Consider the following 13,874-nt stretch of genomic DNA (forward strand, 5'->3'; position numbering starts at 1 on the left):
GGACTGTTTTAAGTGCTTCCATTTGGCTTTTCCCATCAAAACTATCTTTCTTCACTGGTCATGGAATAAACGTGAAGGCTGTGCGTCTTCTCAACATCTGTCCCATGTATACATTCAGGGATGGGGGGCTATGACTATAGCATACCATTGGGCCCACTGTGAGGCAGACTTGGGCCAGAAATTATTAATTTTGATTTTTATCTCCTGTAGTGTACCTCGTTGGTCTCTCGTTGTACCCCGGAGAGAAACGGCGGTGGGTATGAGAAAAATAAAGACAAGCGACAAGAGCTGGGGTCAGGTGGAGTTACCTCTTGCCTGCTGAGCAGGAGGACGGACGTCAACAGCAGGGGCATTTGTTTTATACACTTGCACAGTCAGTATCATGGGGGGGGTAATGTTGCCTAGCAACTAATGACTGGAATTGTCCGGGAGGATGCCTTTTTCAATACTGAGGTAGCTTGACTGCTTGAGCAATAACCAGCTCCAGTGGCTCCCAACAATCTCCTGGTCTCTAATCACCAGGACAGTGTTTCAGGTACCCTAGTATCACGTCATCTCACATCCATAGTGTTAATGGGGACCTTGGAATTCAACAGTCCTCAAAGGAGCTGAGAATTCCCTTCCACGTCCTGTACACTGACACTTTAGGAAAACGTTGGGGAAGTGTCTCTTGAATGTGTGTGATGGTAAGGCAGGGCTTCTGCTTCAGGGCCCTCAGCATCACTGAATGAGCTCGAGGTCTGCCAAGTCGATGAGGACCTTGCTACCCATGATGCAGTTATGCCCTTTGCGCCTCCACCAGGCCTGTGCAATGCCACAATCCCCAGTGGTACTGAGGATCCTTCATTCTGTGGCGGCTTCTCCCACCAACCCAGGCTGCAGAGGAAGCCAGCAAGCGCTCTCCAAGGTGCTGGTGTCCCCTTACCGTACACTACTATCCCCTGAGCAAAAATACATCTGGACTCCTGACGACAGAGTCAGACCCTGGGTCCTCCAATCTTACTTGACAAATCTTCCCAAAATCTTTCAACTACTTCCTTACCCTGGGGCAATTCTGTGTTACAGGAGCATCGTGGCGGGTGTATAATACCCACATTTATTCTTTAGAAGATTACTATTGATGAGTTATTAATATAATTTTTATAAGTTTTATTATGTTAAACAATGTTTTCAAAAGGAAAAAATATCAAAAAATAAAGTATTAAATTTTTAATATTTATTGAATGTTTATTAAAAAACATCAAAATTTTCAACATGGACTATTTTTTGGTTTACAAAGTCAAAAAAATAACAATAGAAATAAATTCCTATCTGAACTGCAATGAAAATACCAATAGAAACCTACAACAAAAATAATCTTCAATTATCACACCCAAGGCAATCTTCACACATGCCAACAGTACATTCCATATATGCATATCACTCACACTGAGAACACATATGTTTTGCTTTCTTTTGCTGTGTAGTGGCCCATTCTTTTTTTTTTTTTTTTGGTCTTATTGAGACGGGGTCTCACTCTGCAGCTCAGGCTGGCCTTGACCTCACTTTGTAGCCCAGGCTAGTCTTGAACTCACAGTGATCCTCCTGCCTCAGCCTCCTGAGTGCTGGGATTACAGGCATGTACCAGCACGCCTGGCTCTTTTTCTGTGTGGCAGGCCATTCTTGTCACCTCTACTGTCTTCCTCTTTTGTCAGGCACTTCTCACTATATTGAACAATCTATACTTAGCAAGAAAATAAGATACCAATAAAACAACAATTATGTAATGAGTGCTTAGAATAGACATCAACATTTTCACATCAGCTGTTTACTTGCTTAAAAACCCTAAAAGGTAACATCAGAAATAACAAGTTATGTGAAGTACAATGTAAATACAAACAGAAGTCTACCAGATAAACAATCTTTGCTTTAGCTGTCACACCCAAGGCAATCTTCACACAAGAAAACTGCATGTTCCATGCACAAGTATCACTTACAGTGATAGCACGTATGTTTGGCACAGTTGACATCTTTTTGGTTTTCCTGTTGTCATAGTAGGTCTTTGTTCATCTGTCCATCACCAGTATGCTCTATAATTTTTTGTGTAGTACCTGGGCAGAAATACTTTGTTCTTCCTCTGTTGTAAATGATCTGTTACAAGTGCCAGTTCCAATCCTCTAAGAAAATTTCTCCATGATATTTTGTATTTGTTATTTTCTTTGTAAACTATCAAACTGTTTATGCCACACATTTAGGATCAAGTAAGACACAACCATCAGCCAACACTTTGTGTTTCAAGTGACAACATGGCCGCTCCATAACTCGTCAACAACACCTACTCCACCTTTCATTTTGTTGTAAAAAGCTACCATCTGAGCCAGGCATGGTGGCACTTGCCTGTGATCCCAGCACTAGGGAGGCTGAGGCAGGATGATCACTGGAGTTCAAGACTACTTTGGGTTACATAGGAAGTTTAAAGCCAGCCTGGACTACATGCAAAAAAAAAAAAAGCTACCATCTCAGACTTCAATTTCACTGAGGTTTTAGTACAGTTAGAAACAAAGCTAAGTCACGCTCTTCATTCGACTGTAAATGCCACACCACCCAAAGGCAGGGAAGCGGTGTGAGCCACCTCCCTTTTCTTCGTTCAGCTATAAACACGACACCACCCTGGTGGTTATTCGGGTGTAACCTTAGGAGGTCGCACAGATTGCTGACAACTGTAAAGATAGACTTTAGGCATCATTTTAGCCCACCCAACTGTAGCAGTTTCTTGGTCAGTTTTTCCATGGAGATACACTGTTGACATCAGCAGCACCAGTTTGCTTTTCTTTGCCATATACGAAGCCAATATTACCTCTTTCTGCAGTCCAAAGATTGTATTATACAATTCTGTTTTGAAATTACAACATTTCATTAAATTTCTGCTTTGTTCTTGCATACAGTTCCCACGCTGGGCAACTTGTTCTCTGTTAGCAAGTGTAACATCAACCAGACACTGGTAAACTAAGTGTTGGCTGTCACTTTCTGATTAGTCTGGGGGTAGGGACAGGAAGTCTGTTCGCAACATCGCTCGGTTTATTACTGGTATAGGGGAAGTCCTAGATATCGCATATCCAAGTTCACGCTCCCTGAAGTGGAAGAATGAATTCTGGGGAACAACAGAGGTTAAGAGTAGGAAAATTTACTGATGAAAAGGGATGAGGAACAGGAATGGGGAACAGAATAGCTCCTGAGAGACAAGAGGGGTCCCGAATGGGTTGCCAATGAGCCCACTTCCCAAAAGAAGTTTTTATAGAGCAAAATCACAAGGCGGGTACAACATGGCACAAAATTATGATCAACCAGTAAGATTACAAGTACACTCACTTAGAAATATTGATCCAATTGTAGCAAGAGTATTTGGATGATATCATTAACTTGGTCAATAATCTATAGTCTTAGTCTTAGTCTTAGTTTTAGTAAGTGGGAGAGGTCAGCCCATGCCTAAGGAAATAATAGTTTAACTTGGGAAATCTCAAGAGGTGGTACCAATAATCTCAAACTTTATCCCCTTAGGGAAGTATGTAAATCTGTCCATTGTGACTTTAATCTTCTTCAGATGCGCCTCCAGAGACACTTTCGATGTGTTCTCATCTTTTGCAACTGACTCCCTCAAGGGCCTAACCCTGTCAGACTGCCTATAATATTTCTATCTAATTTAGCTGTCTATAACATTACCATGCAAATAAATACCTGGTGGCTAGGTTCCAAGACAAATTTCTAAATTGAAAGTATAATATGTCTTTGCAGTTACCAGGGCATACATGTTTACACCATATTTTGAAGGCTTTTTCCTCTTTGCATATGCTGCCTACAGCTACATTGACCAGGAACTACAACATCAATACTCATGTATTCAGATGATGTGTAAGTTCCTTGGCAGTTAGCCACAAATCTCTCAAACACTGAATGGACAGCAACCAGATTATCAATTGTTTTTCTTTATGGTGGGTGGTTTTGTCATCAACCTCAGGCAGCTTTGAAGGAAACAAAATCTCAGTGTCATTGTTCATCTACAAACCTAAGGCCACATTCATCACTTCTCCATAAGTCTTTTATATTCCTGTGATCACAATGAGAAAGCCCTGATAAGTACAGCAGATAGGAATGCTTCAGTTCAGTTAGGGAGGTGTCATAATGAACACATTTTTAGTATGGCTATCAGTGCATACAGATCGATTTACTTGTACTTCATCATTTGTGTGTTTCACAACATCTTGTAGCATTTTGTTGGTTACAATTTCCAACACTGAATGTCAGTGCTGGCATTCCATCCAACCCCTGCCAAGATCCTCACTATATTTTTGGATGAAGATCTAACACTGGATCATTCCACTTGGTTGTGTGACCATTTCATAACATTTTGACTAGTCAAATATGTACTCACATTGCTGTTTTCTTCATCATTTGAATCAAGGAAGTCTGCAGTCCCTGTGTCTGTATCGGTTGATTCTTGCTCCATTTCACTGCCACAGGAACTTTGGCTCTCATGGGCAGTGTCAAAGTCATCATCATCATCATCACCATCACCATCACCATCATAATCCGTGCATGAATCACCTAATGATTCACTTTCAACCTCCAAAACTTGCAAATCTGGTTTTTCATCTGTCATTGTATTGAACTGAGCTACTTCTATCAGAAAAATCAAAAGAAAACTTTAAAAAAACAAATCCTAAATTCACATAAGTTCAACAATGAGCATTTCATGGGTAAAGCTCACCTGTTGCTGCTTTGGAGCTCCTGTACACACCTTGCCATTTGTCGGCCAAGTGGATGAATGCACAGATGGGTTCCTGGTTTCCCTAGGCACAGCTACTGTGAGCCACACCCACATTCCATCATGGCAAAGTACATGTTTACATAATAGAAGAATGGTGTGGATGTATTTTACTCCCCATGACGTCCATGATCAGGCATGGAAACATACACAAGAATGTTACACTGAGTGTTACATGGCTAAAAATCCCAGTTTGACTCTTTTGTACATGTGCACACAGCTTGCCATTTGTTGTACCAAGTGGATAAACACAAAGCTTGCTTCCTGGATCCCTCAGGCACACCTACTGAGACCTCACAACCAGCTACTGTAATACTAAAGTGCAAACTTACATTAGAGAAGTATGATATGTGTATATTTAACCCACCATGATGCCCCATTTTTTGACAAGGCAGTTCTAAAACCTCCACCTCATTTACTTTGGGTTAATACCACACGTAAGCTTTGAGGAACAAAACTAGCAGTATATAAAGACACATTCCAGGTCTTAAAGCCAGTGCTGACCCTCAACTCACAGGCAAGTGCTTTCACACACAAAAGCTCTCTTTGCCAGACTTTGGCATCACACCTTCAAGACCCAGCCACTCCTGTATGCCTTCCCCTGATTCTTGATAATCTATGTCAGATTGTTTTTCTTTTAACAAATAAGCTATTTTCTTCTGGAGCAGGAAGTCTACTTCTCCAAATGAGGTGTACCAACATGTGACCTTGCTTATCTTCCTGGAGCTGAGTGTAGCAGATGCGGCTCTTGAGGATAAATATCATGATGAAGGTTGCACTGTTTCAAGTGCGATCTTTGCAGGTCTCCAAGCAAAAGGAGGCTAATCTCCTCTAGTAAAGGATAGTAAAGCCTACCTCCATCCCAGTTAGTCAAAGGAGGTCCTAAATGCATCAACTCTCTGAATTTCCAGGCTGCATATAGGTGCCAAGGAGTGGCCTTGGATGCCCCAAAGGATGGGAAGTGGGAGGAACAGGCACGGACCTGTGAGGAGACACTGCCAAGCTGCACCTGTGTGGAGGGGCTCCTGCATGCCAGGTAGTCATGTGATAAAGCTGGAGCCAGAGGGTCACCAGCAGAGCCCCACAGATGTCCTCTACAGGTGAGTGGGAGGGTCTGGTGCTTAAGTGCAATTTTACTGCCAGTGGGCCAAAGCATCACTCACAGAAGCAGTTTAGGAGACAAAAAAGGAAATGTGTCTCTCACAATATTTAGTTTAAGCCAAAACAGTATGCCCAGTTTAGTTAGTATCCTTATTAATCATAATTTAGATATTCCTGAAGAACCAAGATATGCCAGTATGGTAAATAAGCTCATTTCAAAATTTTAGCCAGGCGTGGTGGCACACACCTGTAATCTCAGTACTCAGGAGGCTGAGGCAGGAGGATCATAGCAAGTCTGAGACCAGCCTGGGCTGCAAAGTGAGCTCAAGGCCAGCCTGAACTGCAGAGCAAGACCCTGTCTCAAAAAGACAAAAAAAAAAAAAATTAGAACTGTAATATAAAAGAATATGACTAGTATCAATCACATGATTTAAGGTGCATCTGTGAATAAATGTGTAACAGTGTAACTTGCATATGGATCTGAATGTTGTGCATGTCACTATGTGTTTGTATTGTTTTACATATGTGTCTGTGTATAATGTATGTCAGTGATCTACCACGTGCTAGGCACTGCGCCAGCACTGGGGATGCACCATGTAGGAAATCTATCTTCACAGCACTTACACAGTAAGTTGTTTATCTTGCCAGCTAGTGGGAAGGATCAGTGTTAAAAATCTCTAATATATATATATACATATACTTATTTATCAACCAATCTTGGGGATTGAAGCTAGGGTTTTCATGCTGAGCTACATCCCAGCCATTTTATTTTTTATTTTGAGACAGGATCTCATTAATTTGCTAAGTTCCCAATGTAGGCTTAAACTTTCAATCCTCCTATCTCAGCCTCCCAGAGTGCTAGGATCACAGGTGTGCACCACCACACCTGGCTAGAACCTCCAACTTTTAACTGGTGTGGTGGGCAGAATAACGGCTAACCCAAAGATGTCCTTGTTCTAAACTCTGGAACCTGTGAATTTGACATTTGGCCAGGGAGAATAAGGTTGCAGATAGATTAAGGTTGCTGATTAGTCTTAAAGAGACCGCCGTGGATTTTCTGGGTGGGCCCAATGTTATCATAAGGTTCCTTAACAGATAGAAGAGGGGGACAGAAGAGTCAGTGTCAGAGTCCAGGCATAGAACATAGAAAAGGCAAAGCAATGGATTCTCCCCTTGAGCCTCCGAAGGAACACAGTTCTGCCAATACCTTGACTTTAGCTCCATGACACCACTTAGTGGTCTGACTTCCTGTAAGCGGTAACATAATAAAATCTGTGTTGTTTAAAGCCATCAAGTCTGTGGTGATTTGTTGCAGCAGCAACAGGAAACAAATTCACCAGTGACAACTGGGTTCATGTCTGTAACAGGCTCCCCCCATGTTCTAGCTCTGGACCACAGCGCCACTTAAAGGTAGGGTGGTGTCATGGTTTGGTGCTTATTTTGCAAGGGGAACAATACAATATAGGACACATATTTTATAAGATTATCTGTAATAGTCACCCAAACAATCACATACAAGAGAGTGCAGGAAATCTGTCCACACACTACAGACCAAGAATCCAGGTGAGGGCCTGGATCCTGAGATCATGTCCTGCATGAGTGCAGCTGAAGACCTAGAGCCCCTAACAATGTCTCCCACGAATCTAACTGGAGTCCCAGCGCCCATGACAACGTCTCATGCAGGCCTGTTTCACGGATCTGCGCTGGGAAGGCCCAAAGGTCAATGGTGCAATCTAGGAAGTCTGTGCCAGTGGGATGAAGGATCTGTGCTAGCAGGCTGAGGGATATGCACTGGAGCCAGGAAGCAACATACAAAACCAGAGCTCCCCTGAAAAGTACCACAGCCATCCTCAGCAAGTGAGGTCCCGAGCTCCTCCGATGATGAGCAAAGCCAAGTTCCCATCAGGAAAGTCAGCATGACAAGCTCCTCCAGCAGAACCAACAGCTCCTTACAGCTTCTCTCAGCTTCTCTCAGCTTCCAACAGGCTTCCAGCAGCTTCTACCAGCCCCCAACAACCTAACTACTTCTTCTCCAGTTCTGCCTCTTACACTGCTGGCAACAGTCCTCAGGTGGGCCTCCCACACCCAGCACCACACTGACTCAGTTCAGCTGGGTGTTATAAGTTGACCACCAGCTGTCAGTCCACCACAGCTGGCGTTGCATTTCACATTGGGGCTGGGTTGAAAAGTCAGCAGCTAAGGAGGAAATCTAGAGTCTGAATACAGCTCAGAGACCAGGAGCCACCAAACCAGAGCAGCTCAACACTCCCCAAGGTGCCCTCCCCACAGGGCTTGCTCCCCAGGGGCCCAGCCAGCTAAGCTCCTCACATTACTCTGTTTTTCTCTCCCCCTAGGAGTACAATTAAGTTTGCATAAACTCAGAGAGCATATGCTGCAATCCATTGAAATTTCAGAATGATTGGGCCAGGGATATAGCTCAGCAGTACAAGCGCCTGCCTGGCAAGCACAAGGTCCTGGGTTCAATTCTGGGTACCCAAAAAAAAAAAAAAATCAGAATGGTTTTTATTTTCTGAGTTTGCTAATGAAAAAAAAAATCCAAAACCTATTGTGACTTGCTTTCTTTTACTGGAAAACATACTAACTGCACAGGGGAACGTGGAGAGGAATATGACCCACATTCCTTACACATAGCTCACCGCTGACAAATACTAGTGGTATTCTACATTTGATGATGATCTCTAAAAGTAAGTGAGATGTCACACGTGAAGTTGGAACCCAGTGTCCTGTCTGTACTTGTGGGTGACTTCCCTAGCCCCTGCTCGCTGGCAAGGGCAGCCCTGATTTTGTTATTTGTACCATTCCCATGCCTGCGCTTAACCTCTACTACCCAGACCTGTGTGCCCCTAAACCCTACAGTACGGATTCACATGCTCAGAGATGCTACATAAATATCACCCTTATAGACTTCCTTCCCCTATCCTGAGCTCCACATTAGCTTTCTGAGATGTATCCACACTGACGCCTTGTTTCCTCTTTCTAACTGATGAATGCTATTCCATTTTATGAAAACATCACAATTTGTTCATCCATTATTATAGTCCATAGGCACTTATGTTGTTTCCAATTTTTCTTTAATATGAACAAACCATGCAGGACCATTCTTGTACATTCCCTTTTTACAGTTCCTCCCAAGTATATATTCAGGAGGGAACTTGCAATGGCAAAGGTGTTTGGATTCGGCAGTCCTGGTTATTCCCCAATTGCTTTACACAGTAATCACCCTCACTTCCCACAGGTAGCGTATGTGAGTTTCCTTTAATCCACACCCTGAACAACACATATTGGTTTTGCCCATCTGATAGCTAGGGGTTTTGACCTTCTCAGGCCATGGTGGCACACATCAGCTCACTGATTTCCACAGGGGCCTTGGGCAGAGGTGGCACAGGTCTTATTTATGACCACCTGGCAGGAGGCCCTGAAGGCCAAGGCTGCAGTGATGAGCCTAGCACACCTGGTTGAAGCCACTGAGGAGCTGAAAAAAACCAGGATTCTTATAGCCTGGGCAGTCAACACACCATGGAGACCAGATGTGCAGTCAGAACATACCTACTATAGCACACCTGTAGAGAATAAAAGATATTCAAATAATTGATATGGTAAAGGGTCTCAGTCATTTGCTAGATTTTCCAGTCTGGCTGGAACTGGTGACTCTCTTGCCTCAGCCACCCAGAATGCTGGGAATTACAGGTGTGCACCACCACGCCCAACTTAGAGCTTTATATTTCATAAACATTTACATCAATTCCTTCTTTGTGTTTTCTGTTTTGTTTTGTTTTGTTGTCTCTTTGAGGTAGAGTTTTGCTATGCAATTCAGGCTGGCCCTAAGCTCTGAGAGATCCTCCTGTCTCAGCCTCCCCCAAGTGGTGGGATCACAGGCATGTGCCACCACGCCCCCCTCGATTCCTTCTTTGATCCTGACAACACTCGAAAGATTTGGATTGCTATCCTTCTCACTTTACAGGTGAGCAAAGTGAGGTCCGGGCTAAGCAGTGGAAGACTGTACCTTGCATCTCTGTCTTCTGCCCAAGCACTTGGAGATGGGCATCCAAGAGCCGGGGACCCTCAACATGGACTGCAGGGCCCATGCCATCTCAGGGCCTCCTGCCAAGCTCCCCTGGCAACAACGGTCACAGCACAGACTCGGCGCTTCCTCTCCTGGGGAGGCTCAGCCTCCGCTCTTGTACACCCGAGTCAAGTTGCAATAACAGGTTGGCACTGCCACCGACCTCTTCCCCTCTGGGCCCGGGTTCTCTCATCTGAACACGGGATGGCATCGCCCACCCCACAGCCACGTTGTGTACTCGGCTGAAGTGATGAACATACAGGCTCAAAGAGAACACCCAAGCACTGCGCTGACGGTGAGGACTGGCCTGTGGCTCCCGCTGCACCCCGGGAGTGGCGGGCCCGGGGGGGGAGGAAGACGCCATGGCAGGCACAGCCAGGAGCCAGTCACTGGTTCCGGAGGACAGCCCCTTTGCGAGGCCCAGCAGAGGGCAGCTCCTGGCGCCCAAAGGAGAAGCGGCGCAGCCGCGGCCAGTGCGGCGGGAGCACCCGCCGGGTCACCCGAAGGCCCCAGGAGCCCACAGCTTTCTTCCCGCCCTGGCTCCAAATGCAGGGGGATCACAGCCCACAGTGAGCTGACCAGGCCGTCCCCAAGGCACACACTATGGGTAGGAAACTGAGGAGAGGAAGTGAGAGACCAATCATATATCAGTGACCTATTCTCCATTTCCACCCGTCCCACAGGCCTCCGTCACAACTAGGGAGGCAGCTCAAGGTTTCTTGCTCTTAACACAAACCCTCATCATGAACTAGTTATCTAGCTCCAGTGATAAAAGAGAAAAAACACAGGATTACAAAGTAGTTGTTTGGATTGGTGGTACACACCTGTAACCCCAGCACTCCGAGAGGCTGAGGCAGGAGGATTTCAAGTTCAAGCCCTGTGTGGGCAACTTAGTGAGACTCTGTCTCAAATAAAAAATTTGGAAAGGGCTGGAGATGTAGTTCAGTGTGAAGGCCTTGGATGCAATGCCCAGCACCACAGACACACACACACACACACACACACACACACACACACACACAGGATGAGGTGGGGGAGGAAGGGGTGTTGAGTCTGCACTAACTCCTGCCTCTTTTTAGCCAGGTGAACTTGAACTTTGTGATCCTGTTTGTAAGCTTTGGAGACAGGGAGATAAAAACCCCTCTCCGGCCTGCCCCGCGCAGGGCAACAGCAAGTGAGGAAGCGCACGCGCAGAGCGCCACAGAAGTAGGAGCCACGTGTGGGTGCAGCCCTTCCTGCCTCGCAGGGCAGATGTGCGGCTGTGAAAGTGAACGTGTCCCTGGGTCAGGCGCAGATGTGGTGGGGAACCTGTTCACCAGTCATATCATGGGCAGTGTGGGGCTCAACCAGCTTCCCCAGAAACTAAACCTACAGCCATGGTCTCCTCTGCCAAGTCCCTGCTCTGATTGGTGAGACATCTAACCACGGGCGCTCACAGTCACTCGGGGCAGGAGGGGGTCATGGTCTTTAGTCATGGGTTCGAATGCCAGCCTGTCCCTTGCAACCTGAGTAACCTTGGGTAAGTCGTTTGCCCTCTCTGAGCCTCAGCTATAAAAACCAGAGGAACAATGCCTACTTTGTGCTGCTGGGAGGAGTGAGACCACACGTACTTGCCACATGATGTCTTCCAGAAATGGTGGCCGCAAGCTTCATCTCCAAGGCTTGTACTAAGTCCTCATCTGTGAAATGGGGACCACCACTGTTCCCTGGCAAGGCTGCCGTGCCAGCAAAACGAGACACTGTACAAAGAAGCATGAGATGAAGGCCCCAGGGCAGCCAAGGCCAACGTGGGTCTTATTCCCCAGGGACGCTCAGCGCCCTGGCGAGTGCCTGTCACGCTCCTGGTAGCACTCAGCAGACATCTGCAGAGTGAGTGAATGAAACGGACTCTCAAAACGGTGACTGTGGCCACTCTGATTTCTCTGAGCCACAGTTCCCTCACCTGTGAGGTAGGCCGATCAGTACTCCCCTGGAAGGGCGGCTGTGGAGATAAAGTGCCCACGGCCGATGGTCCCACGCTCTCTGACGTCGGGCGTGTCTGCGGGACCCCCCAGGCAGACACCACTCGAGGCAGCTGGGTAATAAGAGCAATGTTTACTGAGTGATACAGGACTGAGTACTGGGAAGGGTTTACAGGGATGGAAATGCACCCCACCCGCCCCGGCTACCCTGACACCCAGAGACTACGGTACTTAGGAGTTAACACAATGGCCATAACTGGAGAGTATCTGTCCGTAACAAACCATAGCATATTTATACTGTATCACATCAAGTGATTATAGAAATCCATATATATATTGCTTGTATAAAATCTTTTTTTTGTAAAAAATATTTAAAAAAAAAAGAAAGTATAAAAAACATGTGCAGTTGGAAGCCCTGCCAGGACAGCCAGTCTGTAAACATTCGGTGAGTGTGTGCTTTGGAAGGGCGCCCGCGCCTCAGTGCCCACAGCAAACTCCAGCAGGGCTGGCAAGGGTGCACCCAGCTGCCACCTCCTTGGCAGGGGCATCAGGGCCCCGCAGCAGCCCCCTGTCCAGCTTTACATCAGGTCAGGGCAGGGCTGGGGGCAGGAGGGTTGCAGTTCACGCTGAGTTCCATCCTCAGCTGCGTTTTGGTTGCAGCTCATGGCTTTTCCTGGCTGCTTGGTGGTCCCTCGGGTGAGTGCCCTGGTAGAGAGGCTGGCGGAGCATCCCAGGCTGCCTGGCTGGGCGTCTCTCTGCCCCCACGTCCTTCAAGCTGGGCTCCAGGCAGCACAGCCCCACTCATGGGTCAACTTTGGTCTCAGCCAAAGTTTGGTCTCTGGTCCCTCTGGGTTTCTCCAGCCCGCTCTTCCCCTTGGCTGGCTGATCTGAGTTTCACAAAAAAGCCTGCTGGATGCCAGCTGTGCTGAGCTTCACTGTATAGTTTTTCATGTACCAAGGAAGGGCCCTCTGGGAGCCAGTCCTCCTGCCTCTCCGTCTCTCCTCCTCCTCCTCCTCCTCCTCCTCCTCCTCGGACTCCTTCCAGCCCACAGTCACTTCTTCTCCAGCTGCTCCAGCAGTGGGTTGCCTTCAGACTCTGGCGTCTTGACGCTGTCGGTGCGGACGATGCAGGTGGGGCGGTGGCGGTTCAGCATGAGGATGAGCTGCTGCCGCTCCTGCTTCAGCTCCTCGATCTGGGTCTTCAGCTCGGCATTCATGAGCTCCAGCCGCTCAGACTCCTGCACACAAACACAGAGGCATGCTGTCAGCAGCCACACGACCACGAGTGCAGGGCACTCTGGGCTGGTAGCTGCACTGCCCACCCTGTTTCTGGCTGCCACATGCCCAGTAGAGATCAAGCCTCTGGGTTAGCTGTCTTTCTACAGCTGTCTTTCTACTGAGAGACACCAGCCTCTCAGTCACCATGGCCACCTAGCGGTTGCTCAAATATGCCAAATACTTGCTTGCCTCAGGGCCTTTGCACAAGGTGAGTGAAGAATGGAGGTGGGTGGATCTAGTGCAGGTCAACGGAGGGGCCGTGGAGGGTCTGAGATGGCTGACAGGTGGCAGCACGATGGCCAGCACTTTGATGTGTGATAATGTGAGGTAGGGATATTCTGGTCTGTGGGATCAGAGCCCAGTGTGGTCACGTGGCTCCTCCTAAAATATGTGCTCTCTGGCTATTAGTCTGTAATTATTTGAACAGTCTCTTCCACAACCCCTGTAAACCAGAAGTTTAGTCCACAGACAGGCATTTGACAGTCACCCTGCTGGTTCCAAAGTGAGGCTTGTAGGAGACCTTCAGGGAGATTTCCAGGGCACTACCAGCTCGTGAAGAGGCCCTAGGGAAGGGAGGAAGCTTGGTGATTGGATGGGGGTGATGGGAACAGGTGAGTGCAAGACCTAGGGTGTCAAACAGCAAAAGAGA

General features: G+C 46.9%; 1 protein-coding gene and 1 long non-coding RNA gene across 2 annotated transcripts in view; both read right to left on the reverse strand.

Moving 5' to 3' along the window:
* Positions 1-1,791: 1,791 nt before the first annotated feature.
* On the reverse strand, positions 1,792-6,172 carry LOC102009100. The gene is made up of 2 exons (XR_001231912.1): positions 4,745-6,172; positions 1,792-4,656 (listed from the first exon to the last, which is right to left on the reverse strand). It is a non-coding gene; the product is annotated as an uncharacterized LOC102009100 (long non-coding RNA).
* A 5,889-nt stretch (positions 6,173-12,061) lies between these two features.
* Positions 12,062-13,874, reverse strand: part of Jdp2 (Jun dimerization protein 2) — a gene marked incomplete at its 5' end in the record, with an annotated part of 29,224 nt that continues 27,411 nt past the window's right edge. Inside the window, 1 exon segment of the mRNA XM_013507179.1 lies at positions 12,062-13,185. Within this exon segment, the coding sequence (XP_013362633.1) occupies positions 13,000-13,185 (186 nt within the window). The 3' untranslated portion in view covers positions 12,062-12,999.

Source organism: Chinchilla lanigera, unplaced genomic scaffold, assembly GCF_000276665.1.
Source record: "Chinchilla lanigera isolate Chin_1 unplaced genomic scaffold, ChiLan1.0 scaffold00122, whole genome shotgun sequence".
Lineage (NCBI taxonomy): Eukaryota > Metazoa > Chordata > Mammalia > Rodentia > Chinchillidae > Chinchilla > Chinchilla lanigera.